We start from the raw sequence: 21146 nt of genomic DNA on the forward strand, positions 1-21146 counted from the left end.
TGACAAGTAGCCAGAGGTTATTCATAAGTATCCCGAATTAGATTTTAGAGGGAGAAGTGTCCGCAAAAGTAATGGATATCTGTAGTCTGTTGGACTCAAATTTGTGCCGTTAACGATTTGGAAGTGGACACGGGACAACACGAGTGCGTGGTAACTATGTATAGACAAAAAAGAGTAACGGAAACAAGCAAATACAACGGGTGACAGACGGACAAGACCAGCCACCAGACGGCTATACAATATACTCACAGATCAAGGGACAGACGATATAGACAGACGGACAAACATTTGAACACATCAAGCTACTCTGACAGATCAATAATCCGTCAATCGATACCGTCGCTACTAGCGCCTGTCAGTCGAGTGAATCCCTAGCGTCAAACATAAAACCCAGGCCACCCATGCACCTTGCGAGCGCAGACGCAGTGACATCAGAATAAAAAGTCGCCGAGCCGGGCACTATGTATACGGACCCGCAGGAAGGCAGTTCACAGAAAAACAGGGGACTCTGAGGCAACGCGTCGCGAGGCTGTCTGTGCTCGGCGCGTGACTCATCACTCCACGTGTGGCACTTGTCGCAGACAAACCGCAAGCGTGATGACGCAGACCAACCGCAAACGGCAAGCGGAGCAGTCGGGGCACACGTGATAGAAACGGAACACGTGACATAAACGGAAAACAGCTGGGGTGTCCTGAAGCCCTCTGCGTGGAAAGAAACTACGAAAGTGTAGCGATATCTATTCGCCATACGCTTTGTCCCTCCATACCATAGTTCGCAGATGATTCAACATCAGGGCCGGCGAGTGCAACATCAGACGAGTCCGGACTCCGGATATACCTGCAGTGAGTCACCCCGCGCCATCACCCCTTCCTCAGCCGCATTCCGATCGAGGCAAGGTTACAGAGAGGTGTTTACGCCGCTCGCAGAGCTGCCAGCCGGAACAACGTGATGGCTAGACGGCAGCTGTGATTTCGACAGTATCGTAGCACCGCCGTGCAGACGGATAGAGGATCAGCTGCAGCTCGGGAGACCTGCAGCGAAGTCGAGAGAACACAGCTGGCACAAAAGCGAACCAGCACAGAGCTCACAGGTGTGCCCTTGAAAAGCCGCAAGAGTTGTAGAGAAAACTAGAAGCAGAGGCGAGATTGATCCGAATTATACGAGTTGCAACGGATGTGGTCGTATCTGAGGTCCTAAGCTGTGCCGTGCCGTAGGTACCCAGCTGCAAGTTGCAGACCGTCGCGTGACGCTTACAGAGCCGGTGATTCGCTAAATGATACCGGTTTCTTATCTTAAACACGATCGCTCATGGTCACCGGACGCCGGCGAAACAGGAGAAAACAGGGAATTGGGATTCAGACCGGGTCTAGACTGTCACCACATTCACCACACTGACCTGAGGAGGCCCTATGGTGGTCGGGGTTATCAGGGCCGCGTGATACCGCTACGCAACCGAATAAGGCAATATCTGAATTTTTGTGTGCGAATGAAGCCTGACAGGTTGTAACCGGCAGCTATTTTTTATGAATGATGATAATGGTTAGATGGATTAAGAGAGATTAAGCCAACGTTGAATTGTATCGCAGGTAATAAGTCGTAGTAGCATTTTCATTATTTCGAAACACTATCGGATTCAGCGATTAATAAACATAACGCTCCTGACACATTAACCTCATGAGTCATGAGCTTAATATTTTTTTCTTCAAAATTTCATAGCCATTCGAGTTGCCAAAAAGCATATTAAAGCTAACAAACGTCAACAAACTTCTAAGGCATGCATCAACCGTAGAGCTGAGCCACCACCATTACCGTTCGCCTTCGCCCGATAAAACTAACAGCGAAACAGAGGAAAGCACGTTACAAAATTAGTCGGTTTTGGCAGAGGAGCTACATCCCACGTGCCGGGGGCGTACCAAGTGCCGCCTGGCGGCAGCCTGGAACGAACTATCGTGAGCGGAATGGGCCACGGGTTACAGGAGCCAGGGCCGAGGTAATAACCCGAAACGTGCTGCTAGCGCACGCGCCTCCAAGAAGAGAAACAAAGACAACATTAATCGTCCGCGCTATGCGGAAAGTCGCCAATTCTCTTCATCAGAGATTGAGTGGCGTGTTTAGCATATCAGCATAACCATTAGCGCTGTTTTCGTCTATGAAGCAGCGCAGCAGATCATCGGTAAGATTGAGCAATGTGTTAACCATCCTCACGCTAGCCGTTAGCACTACCATCATTCAGCGTAACTGCGATCACCAATAGCCATGCACAGCACGACCAGACCACTTCCAGAACACCGAAACTCAATTACTGCTAAATGAACGCCCCTCACGACGTCGTGCACGAGCGCTTTCGGAAACAAATGAGGTGTAAATGGAGCTGGAAACTCCCGTGCGATTTGAAACGTCTCAGGGATGTTACTGAGACGGTTAATCTGCGCCGGGCACAGCTGCCCTGATCCACTCTCCAGAACAGCCCTTAGCGACGCTCGGCCAGTCATAGCTCAAAATCGAAACCATCAAACAATTTGCGGCCATGCTTTGACACAAAGTGAGACTCCTCCAGTTCTGCAATGGGCCAGGTGATCACAGAGCTCAAACAAACAGAGATCAGAGCGGAATCGGTAAACAAACAGACCTTCCGTGGTCGCTTCGGTTCGAGTTGGCAGTGGCTACAGTGTGGAGACTGATTGTAGCAACTGTGGGCGGATGCCGGACGCAAGGTGACTATGCCGTTCACTGACCTCAGAGTTCCAGGAAACCCAGACTCATTAGCGAATATGACTCATCTAAACGTTTTTGTCTGTTTATCAATACGATCCGCAGCTTTGGAACGGTATCTACTACTTCAGGAAGGACTGCCGTCGTGGTCGTTTTCCGCACATTCCATGACCTACGTTCGATTACCTTACCTAACCAAGCAAGCGATAGTTGATTTCGTAATTTTGCAAATGTATCTCAACCGGACGGTCGTCGTCCTCCAAATGACACGCACTAGCCAACTTCTTCCATCACTGTCAGCCACTGTCATTCTGAATCCCCCTGATGCTTCATCTCTCCGTCTCAGGCAGCCTGGTTGCCAGGCATCCGAGCCAAAATGGACACCAAGCAGAGCTGTGAAGCCTCACAGATCCTACACAGCGTGGCGCGTGGCCTGATCGCAGATAGCGGAAACGAACCGATGCCAAGTTGCTAGGGAAGCAGCCAACACAGGAATCACATTGCCATCTTGATGGCATTGGATTGAGATCGTTCCTATCTGCCCAAAAAGAGCGCAGTCATTCGCTGAAATATGCTAATAACTAGTCGGACGCAACACAGAAGCACTCGAGGCTGGCAGCTGCCTGAATATGATGTTGCTGCATTAAAATTTATCTCATTATTCAACCACTGCACGACACAGCAGCATCTACAATCTAAAGCTTGCAACGAAACTATCATGACAACACATTTAAATAGCGCTTCCAACGGCCGTTTCAAAAATGTGGACAAGCACGCGAGACTTCGGTAGCTACTTGTCATGGACGGGGAACAATGAAGACCGCCAGTCTCTGGCCAATTAGGAGTCAACTGGTACACCCGAGCTGCATATTAAGTGGGCCCTGACCGGCCGAGCGGCTTCTACATACCACCCCGGTCATGCATAACTCATCGCCTGCGCTCGCGCTGCTAACCCGGTCCCGACCCGACTTCGAAGACCGTGTCAGCCACCCGCTAAGGCACGGGACAACGTCCGGCCAGCTGCCAACGTGGTAATGGTGCACCTTCCCTACACCTGACCCTCTGTCAGCACTCCTGTAATATGGAGAGTGGGGTGCTCCGAAGTGTCGACCTTGACAATCTTGGACAATGATGGATAAAACTTGTCTACGCATCAACCATTTCTTCCACCTTTGAATCCATTGCACACCCCTCCCCGATTCATCCCATCCTATTCCGTCCCGTTCGAACAGCCCCGTGACTTACTGATATGATCGATGGCTCCAGCGCAGAACTTGCCGAAGAACTTCTTGGCGCCCAGTGCCTTCAGGTCGTGGATGACCATGGGCCACAGGTGGAGCACGTTGTTCCGGCTGAAGCGGTCTCTCTTCTCGAGCACGACCACCTTGGCACCGAGCAGCTGGGCCTCGATGGCAGCGCGCAGACCGCATGGCCCGGCCCCGATCACCAGCACCTGAGGGCAGCGCGACAGGTCAGAAACGGTTACACAGGGTCATTATAAGGTCAATGAAGGTCATCGGAGGTCACTGAGGGTCACCATACGTTACTGAACGGCCCAATACGGTCACTGAATGCCATCCAAAGTCAACAACGATCATCGACGGTCACTGCTGAGTGCTGAATAAACTTCACTTTCTTTCTTTTTTTATTGGCATAGCGTCCACAGGCAAAGCCCCACTTACGGATGCAGTCGCACACTGACAATAACAACCACTCACACACACTGGATGGAAATAAATATGAGTGATAACACTGATCAAAATCCAAATAAATTAACAAGATGGCAAGAGCCTAAAAGTAAACCGATAGGCAACAGCCTAAGAATATAGAAGACATGAGCAAAAGCCTAAGAGAATATACAAGTGTAGGCACCTGGCTAATAAGCGAGGCTAAAAGTATACTGACATGAGAAATCCCCTAAAAGTAAACAGCACAGGCAATAGCCTGAAATCCTAAAAGAGTGTAGGTATAAGCAAGAATGACAGTGGATGAAATAAAAAGACAAAAAAGACGAAAAATGAGCGTAGACAATGACACTGAGAATAAAACCGGTAACGGCTAGTTGCTACATGAGGAGCTATATCAATGACCTTAGGCTAAGTATGTTCCCTGGTCGTCAGCAAATTTGGCTATCTCCGACCTTAGCCTGCAGCTAGGCATAAAGAAGCACAAATACAAAAGCTTGCCCAGTTATGACAAAAGAGCAGATCACCAACGGCCATGAAAGGTCACTGACGGCGATCACATCTTTTTATGGTCATTTGCAACCACCTAACCTACTGCCAATACCTGTAAGTCACCAAAGCAAGTCACAGACGGTCAGCGTCACGACAGTGATCAGGGGTCTAGTTTAAGTTATGGGTCACTGCCTATCGCTAAAATTAACCGTTGCATGCGCAATGCGTATACAGTACATTTGCCAGAAGACGTTACTGAAAGACGGCAACGACATTAAAGAAACGGCCACTGACGCAGATGAACAATTTATCGCTGCATCTCTGATTTTTCTCTTTTCTTTTTTGCAAAGCACGATTGACTTCAGGGATTTTGCGATAAAGACAGGCAATGGAATCGTTCTTGTGACATGATAAACAATTATTACGGGTAATTAGGTGTCTCATGAGCGAAAATGATACATGAGTACAGCAGCACCTGACAATTACTGGGTCAAATCCTTCATGGCTGTGAAGTGGTTAGCATCCAGAATAAAACTCGCGTTAACAAAACCCGTAGTTCAATCATTTGGGCCAATGGCTGATTGGGTCAAAGTAATGATACGAGCAACTTTTAATTCTTTAATTTTTTTTTTTTTTGCTAATGATGTATTTGGCCGCATGTTTCCCCTAACGTGAATAGCACTTCCAATCAGGGCTGCGGAGTCGATGGATTTTCGGCGACTCCGACTCCGACTCCGACTCCGGCTTTCAAAAACCAGCTCCGACTCCGACTCCGGGCAGAATTGTCGACTCCGACCGACTCCAACTCCCGACTCCGACTCCGCAGACCTAGCAGGGCTGCGGAGTCGACAGATTTTCGGTGACTCCGACTCCGACTCCGGCTCGGGTTTCTAAAATCGACTCCGACTCCGACTCCGACTCCGGTCACAACTGTCGACTCCGACCGACTCCGACTCCGACTCCGACTCCGCAGCCCTGCTTCCAATACTCCCGGGGCAAAATATCGTCAAAGCGTTACAAGTGCTGTCGTTGGTAAAAATATTACCGATGCCTTTACGCAACCTACTTGGAAGGCTGGCAACAACTCGGCGTTTTATGCGAGTTTATTTATGAGCTCCTATTATAAAGTATAATCTGGGCAGCGAGGTTCCGGGAAGCATACCGTTCTGCATTTTAACAACACGAGTTTGACCCATAGGCCGCAACTGCGGTCCAACCTTATCGTCAGGAGACCACAGAAACCAGTCATTCAGAAAATATCTTCCTTTCCCGTCCAAGATCGAGACAAAATCACCGTCTGCGCGGCTAGATTGCGGAGAGATGGACCCACGAGAGCCGTGCTGCGTTCATCCATCTCGTGGATCACGCCGACAAAAACCCACAATACGACAGGTCTGAGCGACGTCGCCAGCCAGCGATGGGACAAGATAGCCCCGCCGCCGAGCCGCCCGGCCCGACCAGGCACGATAAAGGTCATGGCTCGACCGATGACGTCAGGACGATGACGTCATGAGCGCGTGCCTAACGGGATAGCCGCTAAGAGAAGAGGGACACGCAGCGGGACGGAGCAGGACGCTCGAAGTTGGCTCCTCAGCAGCCCTGCCAGCCTCCGGGCTTCGGACGACCTCTGGTCGCAGCAGTGCGCAGTTCAGAGCCGACAACGAGCGCTGAATACAAAGGGACATCGTCGGCCCGGGCTGCCCGCCGCGCCGGCTGGTTAGCCGCTATAGACACCGCCGCTGGATGGTGTATGGCCCGCTGCTTCCCGCTGCGAACACGCATCGCCGTAATGAGCCCAACATGGTGGTGATTTGTGCCCTCTCAGGCGATGAGATACGCCTGAGTGAACCACGCTCATACAAACACCTCTTAAATACCAAGCTCAACAAGGCAAGGCGACAAGCGTTTACAACGAACCATCAGACGCGATGCGTCCATTGAACGCGCCGGGGCCATCGAACGCGACCGGATTCCACAGAAGCTCACTAGCTGACCGGTGAGCTGTGACGGTCATAGAGTGGCGAGCGAGTATCGCCGGCTATCGCTGGGGGGCGGATGGGTTCGCTCGTTCACCGTCCGATGGACCCGAATCGCCTCCAAATATGGGCGGCCCGGGCGCCGGGAGGGCGGGCGACGCAGCACCAGCGAGCAGCGGCAGCGGCAGCACCAGCAGCTGCTGCTGCAGCGGTAGCGGCGGGTCCGCGAGCGCCGGTCCCAGAAAGGAGAACATCAGACCAGAGATGTGGATCGGTACACCGAGCCCGACCGTCGCCGGTCACACTACCGAGAATGGCCGCAAGGTCGCTGAAATTCGATACCGGCCCCGGCTGAGGTCACGGGGGTCCGGTGCGCAGAGCTCGGTTCTGTGAACAATGTAACGGCGTGGGGTAACCGGCACACTCCCCGGTGGTTTAGCACTTAACAGCTTCGTGACATACCTTTGTGTCGACACAGGCGTATCCTTGGTTGTAGCATTTGTGCGATGCCCTCTTGTCGAACTTGGCTAGCAGGCCTTGTGCTTTCCATGACTGAAGGCTGGCCTGAAACAGACGTAGAAATGAACAAAATTAAAATGTGTCTAAAACATACCTAACTAAAGAGAGGAAGGAAACCAGACAAAAAAATCAGCTCAGTCAGCCAATACTGCGCTATGTTGCTCAAGAAATAAACACCTTCGAAAAAATTATATGGATCAGCTATTGTCACCGTCGCAAGTTTGCAAACATCACAGCATGCCCAAGTCATAATCATATCCACCACAAGTCACGAATCTCGGCAGTCAACCATCCTTCCAGAGTAGCTCGTGGCCCGAACCGTGAGGCAAATCGACCATCAGCACTTCACATTAGAAGGCAGAAGCACAAACACGCCCGAGAAGATCGTATTAATCATGTCATGCTTTTAAATGAGGCAAACATCAAACCATGAGAGATGAATCCGATTTTGCGGCGAGGGTAAGTAAATCGTGACACTTTGATATTGTTTATGCACCAATAACCACCAAAGTAGCACATTAGGGGCACCAACCAACCACTGCCTATCTATTGAAGCAAGCAGCGAATCACGATCTACTGTTATCAAGATCAGAAGAACAGTTCATCCGTTCCCTCAGGGGAGCGGCCGATATTCAAACGGCGTGATAAGCTCATCGCCCACGCGTCCTGCCGCTCCCCTAGCGCTACCCACGCTATACACATTACACACCGCATCGTTATCTCAGCCCTTCCCACTATTGGGAATCAAACGGGGTCAAAGGGACGCCGTTCACCGGTCATTGACCCCGAGGTTCGTCTGTGGGACGGTTACTATCATCTGACAGCAGGCGCGCCGAGTCATCCGCGAGTCATTTCAAATGACTCGGCTGGGGTGTGAGCTCATCGCGGAAGCAGCTCCTCTTAGGTGGTTTGGTTTCCGGAATTGTATCAAATGTTCAGTGACTCACGTATTTATGACAAGACGCAATCTGCACTAAACAATAGCGCTTCGTCACAACGTTCCACACTTTCAGCACTTCAGCAGAAGCGCTATTCTTATCATAATAGCGTCAATATAAATTCCTATAACTGAAATTGTCCCTTTTAGGCAGCAAAGTTGAGTAGGTCTTTGGCTTACAGATACGTCACTGAAAGAAGGCCGTTTTCGTAAAGGCTGATCTCGTATAATGCTCGACAGGAAGTTACGATAGTTACGAGGCGCCAAAATCTTCCATAAAATCTTCCATATTGACAAGCTGGCGATTTTCTTTTTCGTGAAACGCTTAAACATAACTGACCCCCTCAAAGTACCTACATCAGCCTAAATTATATAAATTACAGGGTGGGCCAAAAAAAGTGTGTCACTTTTCAGCAGTAATTTCTCGAAAGTGGTAAGAGATACGAAAAAGAAACTTTCACAACTTAAAGAAAATCGTTTGACAAATTATATGATACCAATTTTATGGAAAAGTTTCGATCGAGCTGACGTTGCCATCGTCGATTTAAAAAACGGGATCTGTACGTCTCTTTATTTGCGCATGTGCTCGAAGTGGGCACCGCCAAGCTGAAGGCCATCTGAACGCGCTCCAGGAAGCTGACGCTCACCCTCTCCGCGGTGTCTGCTGTCACTTCACGCACGTACTGCTCGACGCTGAGACGCAGCTCCTCCGGGCTCCCGGGTTTGTTGTGGTAGACGCTGTCGCTGTCCTTGCAGGCTCCCCAAAACCAGTAGTCCAGCGGGTTGAGGTCAGGACTGTGAGGAGCCCACTGCTTTTCGCTTCCCTTGGAGATCACGCGGCAACCGAAGAGCTCTTGGAGCAGCTGCAGTGTCTCTCGGGCCGTGTGCGGTGGCACTACATCTTGCATGAACAAAGCTTGTAGCGTGATCACCAAGAGAAGCGAAAAGCAGTGGGTTCCTCACAGACCTGACCTCAACCCGCTGGACTACTGGTTTTGGGGAGCCTGCAAGGACAGCGACAGCGTGGGTCTACCACAACAAACCCGGTAGCCTGGAGGAGCTGCGTCTCAGCGTCGAGCAGTACGTGCGTGAAGTGACAGCAGACACCGCGGAGAGGTGTGCGTCAGCTTCCGGAGCGCGTTCAGATGGCCTTCAGCTTGGCGGTGCCCACTTCGAGCACATGCGCAAACATAAAAGACGCACATATCCCATTTTTGAAATGGTGATGGCAACATCAGTTCGACTAAGACTTTTTCATAAAATGGGTATCATATAATTTGTCAAACGATTTTCATTAAGTTGTGAAAGTTTCGTTTTGGTATCTCTTACCACTTTCGAGAAATAGCCGCTGAAAAGTGACACACTTTTTTTGGCCCACCCTTTTTTTCCTACAAATACGCGGAAAACTTATTTGTAGACTAAATAAGTTTTCCTGTTCTTTGCACATCATTTATAAGCAGCTGGAACATGAACAAACATTATTGGGTCTTGAAAACACTGTGTTTTAATAAAGTGTTCACTTGACGAATGTCGCACTGTGCTGAATGCTGATCTCATTTCGAATCCATATAATAAGTGACAGAAATCGGTAAGCACCAAGCCAACGTTGGCAACCCCTTATTTCCTCAAGCTCATCAGTCCTCGGACATTGTTAGCTTTAAACGGGCGATAAGTGTTTTCCTCTTTTCTGTCACCTTGCTTGCAGTCAGCTCTGTTTGCACTGAAAGTCAGTGCACCAGCCGCAGATACGCTGCATTTTATCTCCCAGCCTTTGTGGAGTAACGAGCCAACAGAGTGCCACGTGGACCACCATCCCCCATCTCAACGACCCAGCGCCAAGTCTTTGTGACCACAGGGGATGGCCGGCCGCGCCGGCCGGATTGGCGGACCGCCCGGGGGTCAGGGGGGGGGGGTGCACCTTGTCACCGGTGTCTGGTGACCCGGTGCGGACGCCCCCCCCGCCCCCCCCCCCTCTCCCGGAGAGGGTGTGACGGGGTGGCCAACTAGTCTGAGAATCTGGCCGGCCGCCCGGTCCCGAGAGTCGCGTCCCTTCTGGGATGTCCCCTATCAGCGGCCTTACCGCAAGCTCGCAAACACACATAGTCGCGGAGACTAACAAAGAGGCAGCATCGAGAAACCCACACAGAGTCTGGAAGCAGCCCTCGGTGTGCCAAACTCACACGGATGTGACCGTCTCGCCCGGCTATGAAACTCCCAGGGGACGGCGCCCGTCAGCGGGGAGTCTCAATGTCTGGCAGCGCCACTGTCTGAGGTGTGTGCTGGCTGGTCGCCCGCCGGTGTCGACCCACTCAGGTGGAGGAGACTCCTGGCCGGTCGCCCGCCGCCCACCGCTCCTGGCTGACCCGACCCTTCCCCACCCCCTCCCCTCCGTCGGGGTCGGGTACTGCTGTCCCTGGCTGACCGCCACGGATTAGACACGGCCCGTGACGTTCACCAGGTCGTGACGGGTGACGGATGTGACGGACGTCACGGAGTGACAGAAGGCCGTGGGTAACGAGCGTGACGGTCGGCGGAGGAAGTGGTCACGCGGCCTGTGTTCACTGGTCACCGGCCGTGCGCACCTCAGACCACCATGCTTCAATCCACCAAACTGTCAATTTCCTCATACAAGGTCAAGTACCTACACCGCTTCTGTATGTATTTTCTGAATGTATGGCTTGCCCATGAATATATCATCTAAACACGGTGGGATTGTTATATACGATGCTCTCCCCAGCTGTAACTCGTCGGTAGTGCATGGACGGTAAATAGCGCAGGGAGCCTCCACTATAGGGACTGGGAGTCTCGATGACGTGTCCGTATCACAAATGAAGGTGAGTCAGCGATGACTCCACTGAGTCATTGATCACGCCATTGATAGTATAATCACAAGATCGAGTTAGTTCGACTACTGCGACTCATCGGGAGATACATGTTGGAAAGGCAGTAGAGGTTCTCCAGCAAAGCAATTGAATTAAGTTTTAGTTATTTTCCGTTGATTTGATTTCGGAGACAAATGATCATTGAACAGACCTACTGTAACCACAACCGACTTCTCTTCAGCTCTACCCTCTACTCCCTGACTCTCGAGCTTACATAGGTTACCTAGGAACCGCTCTTTTATGTGTCTTTCTCCGGACCCTCCCACGCGATAACCACTTGACCGCTCTCCGACCCTCCCGTACCATTCCGTACGAGTCCGTCCATTGCCGGACCCCGGGGTTGACCACAAAGAGTAGCGACAGACAAAGGCGGGCCACAGGCCACCTCACCTTGTCCACAGGGTCACTGCGCTTGGTGAAGGTCAGGGGCGAGGCTGCTCCCGCAGAAACGTCGCCGTAGTCGAGAGCTCAGTAGCAATCATGCAATCAACATGCTTGATTTTTGACAGAGATCAGCTTGGAGCAGCCATCTAGACTTCTCCTAGCAGAAGCTACCCCTTATTTAGTAAATGGCTTGCCCGTGACAAGAAATCACGTGGCATGAGAGGTCTGCAGTGTCCGCTGAGGTAGCCGAACCAAGTGACTTGCACACGGATACCGCGTTATGGGCATCTAATGGGAGTGACACACGGTATCTGGCCAGGGCGGTACCCGTGATGCTGCAGCTCCAAACAAGGTTGTCTGTCGTGACCACCCAGCCCAGAGGTCAAGGTCGGGTCACTACTGCACGCCAAGCTTTATCGTCATCTATTCCATGACTCATGGTGCGAGAGGAGAGGGTAAGAAAGGAGACAGAAATAACAGAGGACAGAGAATAAAAGAAGAGGATGAGGGATGGAAAGAAACAAAGAGAGAGAGAGAGGGAGAGAGGGAGAGAGAGAGAGAGAGAGAGAGAGAGAGAGAGAGAGAGAGAGAGAGAGAGAGAGAGTCATGTCAATATAAAAGAGTCAATATAAAAGAGCATCCTTCAACGGGTTAGTTAAAAAAGAAAGTTGTATGTGAGTGTTGTCCGATGTCCAGTCTTATAGACGGCGTAATCCACTCGGTTTCCGTTTTCACCTGTTTACGACAACCTGGCGCAATGATTGGTGAGAGACCTGTCGGCGACAGACAGCGGTCTGAACCGGGAACAGCTGACACGTGCGACAGGAAGGGACGGCACCAGAGGCGGTGGTGACAGCGCTCGTAAAATGGCCGGAGAAACTGGCGAGGACGGAGGCACCGGCGCGGGCTGCGAGCTCCCCACGCGACCACACACCCGTCCACGCCCGTCCAGTGACGGCGGCACGCAGGAGAAAATCGCAGACGGAGCCGCGGGGTGGTCAGAAAACGCCTCACCGCCGCCGCTTCAGACGACGAAGGAGGGTTTCGAATGACGCAATTCATCCCTCTGAGACCTACGCAGTTCATCGCGGAAAAGAAAATCAACGCCAATTTGAAACGAGGCTGTATGTATCTACAGAGAGGGGCTGTCTGTATCACGAGAGGAGAAAACACCATTCTGAAGGGAGATGATGATGTTAAGAAATTTGAATGAGGATTTAAAGCTGAGACGACAACGTGATGACGCGACACATACAGGAATTACAACTGTAACGAGATCATTCATATGCATGTTTACGTCCAAGCTTCATCTAAAACCTTTTGTGTCGGAAGACATTGTTATGCTTTAGAGCTGACACACTTAGCCGCGATCATCTAGGACATGCCTGTTCCGCCCATTCAGGCATTAGATAGGCACCCTGACCCTACTTCTAACAGCCGGTTTACAGCAGGCCCATATGCATGTGTAAACACTACAGGGTGCGTCATAAGTTCTGGTACACTTTTTCTTTTAGTAATAAAAAGAGTTACAACAGGTTTACAGAGTTGAGTATTTCAGTAGAGGATCTTTATGAAGTTAAGTCAAAGCACGTGTGATATCATGAAAAAATATTAACTAGATGAGCCTTAATTAAACAAATGGTAACTGACCGCCCGACAGCTAAGTGCACACCATGCCGCCTTTCTTCCTAACAAAGAAAGTTCGCGGGGCCATCGTCTGCATGAAGATGGCGGATATCTCGGTAGCAAAGATATGTCGCACGCTTCGCTGCACGCGGAATCGTGTGTATCGGATGTGGACCCGGTACCAGGAGACCCAGAGTACCGGAGACCGATTCCGTTCCGGCTGCCCCCGGTCCGCCCACACGCCTCAGCTGAAAGCCGCGGTTCGCAGCCGGATTGTCCGCAACCCCGAGCGTTCCATGCGCCAAATGGCCCGGGACCTTAATGTGTCCGAGCGTTCCATGCGCAGACTCATTTCTAAGGATATCCGCGTGAAAAGCCTCCGCAAGAAGCACGTTCACTCCCTCAACGCTGCACAGCGCCACACACGGAAGGAAAGCGCTCTCAAGCTCCTCCGGACCGGGGGCGGCCGGAACGGAATCGGTCTCCGGTACTCTGGGTCTCCTGGTACCGGGTCCACGTCCGATACACAAGATTCCGCGTGCAGCGAAGCGTGCGACATAGCTTTGCTACCGAGATATCCGCCATCTTCATGCAGACGATGGCCCCGCGAACTTTCTTTGTTAGGAAGAAAGGCGGCATGGTGTGCACTTAGCTGTCGGGCGGTCAGTTACCATTTGTTTCATTAAGGCTCAGCTAGTAAATATTTTTTCATGATATTACACGTGTTTTGACTTAACTTCATAGAGATCCTCTACTGAAATACTCAACTCTGTAAACCTGTTGTAACTCTTTTTATTAATAAAAGAAAAAGTGTACCAGAACTTATGACGCACCCACCGGAAACTACATAAGCCCAACTTTCGTGGGAGTAATCAATCATGCCACGCAAAATTAATCAATGTGGTAAATGATCATTGGGAGCGGCTTAATTCCGTGGGCAGGTCGTAGCTTCTTAGTGTCACAGTATAGCTTCTTGAAAAGAAGATAATCACAGTTAGATTGGTCTGTTTTAACGTCACCTATAGGTTCTTTATGAGCCTCACAAATTAGGAAGAACTCAAAAGCAAAAGCCTTTCCGCAAAGTCGCATAGCCTTTAAATATCAACTCTGCGTGGCAAATTGGCACCCATTTGGGACTAGGCAAAATATGTATGCCTGTGCAGTGTGCGAGGCGCATATCTGAGATATTGCACATTCCTGGCAGTAAATGGAGATACGATTCAGGATGTAGTCTGAGTCACAGTCACCGGGGACATATTTGTACCGCTATCAGATGCAGGACAACAGGCGAACAACGACGTGCATCGCATTCTCTGTTCTCCTTCCTTGAAACGTCAACGCTATCTGCAGTCTACCTACACCCTCGCATATTGGCATTGGGCATATCGATAAGAACTTAGGTAGGTAAGTGTCCGAAAGGAAAAACTTCTTCATTCGTCCTTGTATGCACAAAGACATCCTGGGCCTCGTTTCATAAAGCAAGTCCGTAACTTACGCCGGTTTTTGGTCTTGTATTGCAAGTGCATGTGAAGCGATGACGATAGTTTGAATCGTTGAATCTATTTATCTTGCAAATAAGAACAGAAGGGAGAAGGGGAAATAAATTTATCGCTTCACATGCGCTTGCAATACAAGCCCAAAAACTGGCGTAAGTTACGGAATCGCTTTATGAAACGAGGCCCTGTTGTATGTAGACGTAACCTACGTTCTGTTGTAGCTATCGACTCAAATAAAAACAACTTGATGCAGTGGAAACATCACTGAGAATTGGAAAACCCGGAACGTCGTCACCTTTGCATTTGATCTCTTGTGAAGCGATTAAATACAATGCTAAAATGTTCGTGCACTACGAGGTTCCTTCTGGAATACAGCAGTTCATATGCTCTTCATGCATATAGCTAGCACACTAACTATACCCGGCTGTACCCAAGATTATTTTACTACTCGCTGTACCCAAGATTCTTACAGATACCTACGCTGTACCTTACGCTGTATCTTTACAGCAGTTGTAGGAAAGTCATCCCTTTCTCGGTGAACTCATCATTATAGCGGCGTGGCCGTCGTAACACAATGGCAGCTTACCGCTATTGTGAGCCGGTTTGCTAAGTAGGATACTTCTTACTCGGTACCAAGGTCAGATGAAGAAACCGAAAACACGCCACCGCTGTTACAAAACAACGGACAGGATCGTCTATTTTTGGAGAATGCCTTAGTTTATCCACGTTAAATCTTGAAGAGGGTCGCTTCAAAACATTTAAATTAAGCTAGATCCCAAGATGAAATTGTTTTTAGGGCCTTGGATGACCGATGAAACGTATCAAAATGCTTGCTGTTACAGTGCTGTGGCAATGGATGATGTGCTAAAATGAATCGTTGTTTAGCGAATGTAATATTTTCATCCAACCCCTTAAAGTAAACTAATATGGATCTCATACATCATCCGGCTCTCAGAACATCATCATTCACCACTAACTCTCTTCAGCCCTCCCGACTACACTTCCCCTCTCTTCTAAGTATACCAACTCAGCCGATCACTCGTTACCCACCTTCAGTCTGGGGTAGAAGTCGGGGAACCTCGCCGGCCTCAGGTCCAGCGCCGTGCACAGTCGCCGGTAGTGTGTGAGGATGCTGCGGAGCGTCTGTGCCGCGCACAGGTGATCAAAGTGATCGGACGCGTGGCCCGGGTGGGTCGCGTCCGACGGAAGGCTGCTGTGAGGCATCGCGGCGGCTCCGAGCGGTCACAGAGACGGGGAGCGACTGCCGACCGACCGCCACGCATCCTGGAACACACGTCGGGAGCGCGAGTCAGGGCCGGGATAGAGAGATAAGGCGACGCTATCGACACCGCGCCGAGCGCAGCGGAGTCTCCGTATAAGGACGGACATACGAGCCGAGAGTACACGTGTTTACTAATACGTGTGGCACCCCACGCGGCGCTCGAGTGCCGGGGATGACGAGGTGAAGGTGAAGGTGAAGTGATACTGACATCCGTCACAGGATATTATCTGTTGGATTTTAGTGGTCTCGGGAGTCAGGAAACATCAGACTCATGGTTGCGCAATGCTTGTTACGTTGTCACACTCAAAGCTGACCATATTCGGCCAGTGCTCTAACGTTTGGCATCGTGGGCTTGGCTACACTGATAGAAGGGAAATACTTGAGAGTTGAGACAGCTTTACAGGAAATTGAGATCGTATTATGATTTGAGTGTTCTTGATAGGAGTACCAACACCCAATGAATCAATGACTAGTAAACTTGTGTCAAGGGCAGATAACTAAATGATCATATCTATCTGTAGGCTTATATGGCATGATGATGACATCACGGGGGAGATGACCTCAGGAAGGTCATCCCGGCCGCAGCGGTCCATATACGGTTACTCGGCAAACATCGATCGTCAAGAGCCACTGGCCACGCCGGGCTCTTACTTACTGGCCGGCCGGGTCGGAGGGACAGCCACTCTGTCCATACGACTTTCGCCGAAATTGGAGGCAGTTTCTCGACATAGACAGACGCGAACGCCGGCCGGCCACTCTAGCCCGCAGACACACATACACACAGCCACAGGCTGGGTGTGTTAGCAGCCGCCGGCCATAACACTCGTTTTCACAGCATGGGGAAAGAAAACGCGCCTTGGGTCTAATGGACCGTGCAACTGACCATGTGAAAGCAATAGCTGTGCAGCGTCTAAACGAGCAGAAATCGCCGAATTAAACTACTGCTGTGGGCTCTGGGTCTCGGCAAACCACACCAAGATTGTTAGGCGATAGCAGCGTAATTACACAGCTGGCACACCAATTCAATTTCACGCTAACTTCCACGTTAAAGGCGATTTCTTTTCAGATACTGGATCTGGTGAGCTGATTCGCCAATCGTCAAATGAAAAAAAGAGAGCTACCTACCTTATTCAAGAAACAAGCTTTTGACTATATACAACCTACATGACCAGTCTTCTGCCACAGCCATCCGTATAGCTAGGTATTTTAGACCGTCAAGTGTCAGTAAATGTTATTAAGTAGGTAAGCTGCTTCCCCAAGCCAAGCTGGTCCTCAGGATATCTATCCAGTCATAACTCAAACCAGCCACCTATCTATTCCATATTCGTCCACGACAGTGGCCTATCCAGCCATCCCTCCAGATTACCAATGTAACAGCCATACTCTCCTCCCTCATCCAGCCAATATCACAACGGCGACCTTGTTGTCTCCCAAGCTACTTCTCAAGATGGCGATCGAGTCATCCCTCTAGTCAGACCTCGAGCAACCCCTTCAGTCACCTCTCCAGTCATCCCTCCAGTCATCCCTCCATTTATCGCTCCATCATCCCCCCAGTCATTCCTCCAGCCATCACTTCATCCATCCCTCCAGCCATCCTTCCATTCAGCCCTCCAGTCATCCTCCATCCACCTCTCTAGGTCATACCTCCAGCCACCTTCAACCCGTTTCTCTATGCCATCCGGCTCCAGTCATCCCTCCATTTATCGCTCCATCATCCCTCCAGTCATTCCTCCAGCCATCCCTTCAGTCATCCAGCCACCCATCCCACCAGCCATCCCTCCAACCATCCCCTTATCCCTCGAGTCATCCCTCCATCCCCCCCCCCCCAGCTATTCGTTCAGCCCTCCAGCCATCCTTCCATTTATCCCTCCAGTCATCCCTCTATTTATCCTCCAGCCATCCATCTAGCCATCCCTACAGCGATTCCTTCATCTATCCCTCCAGCCACCCCTCTATCCCTCTCTCCATCCCTCCAGCCATTTCACCAGACGGCCGGCCGCTACCTGGCACTCAGTTCACTGCTCTGAGTTGGCAGGCGGCGCTCGTGCCATTAACCTTATTGCCACACGGCTCAGCGTTGGACGACTTCCCATGAGAACAGAGACGGTCATCAACTCAGGTGTTGTTTGCGCTCTTCCGTCAAATGTCAATAAACAGGGTTGATGAGCATGGAGTGATTAAACTTAATTAGCACAGAGGGGTGTTCACGGGCACCACGCACTGCTGCGTGCGGTGTGTGCGGTACGTCCAGCAGGCGTGGGGGTAGGGGATGGGTAGGCGGCTCTGACGTCACGGCTGCGTGCGGTGGACGGTCCGCTGTGGCCAGTCCCGACCGGCCACAGCGGTCGCTGTGTGCGGTGACGGAAGGCTGACGTAGGGACGCAGTGGGCGGAGCTTGGAGGCTGTGTGCGGTCCGATCGCACACAGGGTCCGTGAACAGCCCTCGGGTAGCGTTATGGGAGAGAAACTCGGCTGAACAGTTTGTCGGAGGAAGTAGAGAGGAACGGTTATTTCCACAAATTCTGGAGTGAGATCGCGTAGAAGCAGGCCGGTACCTACCTTTTCAGTGATATAACGCATCTTTAGAAGCAGGACGGTACCTATTGCCTTGTTACAGCCGGGGATAAATGGGAAGTCAACGGCAGTGGACGGCTGTCGGTGTCGGCTGGATCCGCGGACTCCGGAGAGGAAGGGGACAACCGATGATGGTTGCGCGTCCAGTGTCCGCCGTCCAGCCCTCCCCTCCTCCCCATCCCCCAAAACCCACCCTTTTGCGGCCGCCTGTGTGTGGCCCGTGTGTGACTGGAGCATGAACGGCGAACGCTGCCGTGATTGGAGAGGGTCGAGAAAGGGAGACTTTAGCATAAATGCAAGTTGGTATGAACTATGAGGCCAAAGGAGGGGCTCGGTCGGTATTAAATCAAAAGGATAAAGAATATTGGAACGCAACATATTCGATTGAACCCTCGACGAATCACAAACCAAATTTCGTCGAGCGCAAGCGCAGTATTTGTTGTTGAACGACTCCAAGCCAAGTCGAATATGAAACGTGCAGGCGATTTCAGAGCACGCACTTCTACACATTGATATTATTGGAGAATATTCTATTGCATTCACACCACGTTGACCACCGGTGTTATGTCACGAGCGCGCTGAACGAGGTCTATCCCGGGTCCCAGCCCCAGGTCCTCCGTCCTTTCCCATTCTGATTCCTGATTTTATCATCCGATGTCAACGCTCAGCCTTCCGACTTTTTTAGGGAAACGTGACCACGATTCGTATCGCCTGTCCCGTCGTTCGTTCTGCCTCGCGTTCAAGGTCAAGGCGGATCGAGCCGATTTCTGAAGTTAATGACAGTTTGGACGCGGTGCGACAGCGAGGCGACACGGCTTAGATAAAGCCAGGGAGGTCCGACGAAATCGGCAGATGTCTAGCCGGTACGAAAAGCATCTGTCAACAATTATCGCTTCATCCAACTCACACATTCAAAACACAGAACGCCGGACCGGTTTGGACCCACCTGCGAGGAAAACCACTTCAGGAGCTCTTCACGAGCGTCGCAAACTCATCGGTAATCGCATAGCTGGCACGGTTTGCGCACTCTGTCACTGAAACACACCTGTGCTGACACTTCACCGCACAAAACCTCACACCATGCGCGGCACCCCTCACCGCTCCGACACTACCCCACGACTCTAGCCGACCGGCCAGCTCCGCGTTCTGACGCGAGCGCGCCCAGCGGCGACCCATCAGCTGGTTGGCCGCCGAAGGCCCTGCATAGTGCTGACATCTAGCATACATTGACACAACTACAGCTTACGCAGATAGTCGGAAGGTGAGGTTAGTGGAGCATAAACATGGACTGGGTCGTATGCCTATAGAATCGGGATTCGGGAATATGAGCGACACACCTATCCGTGCTTCTATCCTCAGGAAACTGAAATCCTTCTCCTCCACACCGCAACCCCCCTCCGGGCTAGACAGGCAACTTTATCTCATGCGGGCTGCTCCCTTGGAGCGGCACCGCTGCTCCCGAGGGAGCGCACCCCGTAGCCGGGTGCAGTGAGTGCCTTGCGGCTGGGTGGCCTGTCTTCGGACGGGCTCAGCCCCGGCGACTCACTAGGGTGCCTGCCCAGACCAATGTCTCCCCCTAATTCCTATCATCCTTCCGGCTCTGCAATGGTCTTGTCGACCGAAAGGGCCTAACCCAACAAAACAAACAAAAAAAATATGAGCGAAATGTTTACTGTCAGGTAACATGTATATCTTCACATTTGCAGGCTCACGTTCACCCACCCTCATCCATTACGGGGATTTGCTCACCCTAACCCTCGCCCGTAAACGGCGATCTGCCACCTTCGCCCATGCAGGGGGGGGGTTGGTGCGACCCCCCCTTGGCGTTTGAAAATGGAGCGTCGTAGAGCTTAGCGGAAAAGACCAACGGATTGCTCTCGCCGAGATCTCGCGATTGGTGGTATATTTTTTGGTCCTAGGTCAACATTTGACCTACTTTTGACCGGTCAAAGGTCAAATTTTCGGAAAAATAGACTTTTTTCAACTTTCGGCGGCGATTGCGGCAAAACGGTGGGAGATATCGACTTGAAACCTTCACTATCGTGTTCCTTGATCAATTCTCTATCGTTTGGTATGTATTTCGTTTCCCTAGCTCTAAAAATGGCGCGTTGGGAGCGCCGGAAGTCGGCAAGGTCACAGTCGGCGGCAGAAATTCGAAAAATCAAAATTTAAATTTTTGAAATCTGATTGTATTTTTGGATTTGGGAGGTCCATTTGCTCCCTATAGAAGCTAATATTGCTGCATATTCCCATTGAGGTGACAAGAATTAGCAAAATAGTGGTTCGGGCGCTTTTCAAAAATAGTACCGGACGCTGTTCCTCTTGTGACGTCATAGCTCCGTGACCTGACCTGACCCGGTCAAGTTTCTTATACCATATGATAGCCAATACTTGCCCCAACATGCATGGGAAGTTTCATCACGATCCATCAACCGATCTCCGTACCACCGGCAGGAAACCTCGGGCGTTGGCACTCAGTTTGTGAAAATCCGGCCGGAGGCTGTTCCCTTTGTGACGTCATAACTCCGTGACCTGACATGACCCGGTCAATTTTTTTTTATCAAAAGATGCGCAAGGTTT

General features: G+C 51.0%; 1 protein-coding gene across 1 annotated transcript in view; it reads right to left on the bottom strand.

Annotated features, from left to right (window-relative positions):
* The window catches only part of LOC122394040 (F-actin-monooxygenase Mical-like), a 60355-nt gene extending 40615 nt beyond the window's left edge, over positions 1–19740 (bottom strand). The window contains exons 1-4 of the mRNA XM_043390591.1: positions 19513–19740; positions 15761–15994; positions 7329–7430; positions 3959–4166 (exon numbers count right to left, since the gene is read on the bottom strand). Of these exons, the coding sequence (XP_043246526.1) occupies positions 3959–4166; positions 7329–7430; positions 15761–15934 (484 nt within the window). The 5' untranslated portion in view covers positions 15935–15994; positions 19513–19740. The remainder of the gene's footprint in view (positions 1–3958; positions 4167–7328; positions 7431–15760; positions 15995–19512) is intronic.
* Positions 19741–21146: the final 1406 nt, after the last annotated feature.

The sequence above is a fragment of the Amphibalanus amphitrite genome, unplaced genomic scaffold (assembly GCF_019059575.1).
Source record: "Amphibalanus amphitrite isolate SeventyFive unplaced genomic scaffold, NRLGWU_Aamphi_draft 000569F_arrow, whole genome shotgun sequence".
Classification (NCBI taxonomy): domain Eukaryota; kingdom Metazoa; phylum Arthropoda; class Thecostraca; order Balanomorpha; family Balanidae; genus Amphibalanus; species Amphibalanus amphitrite.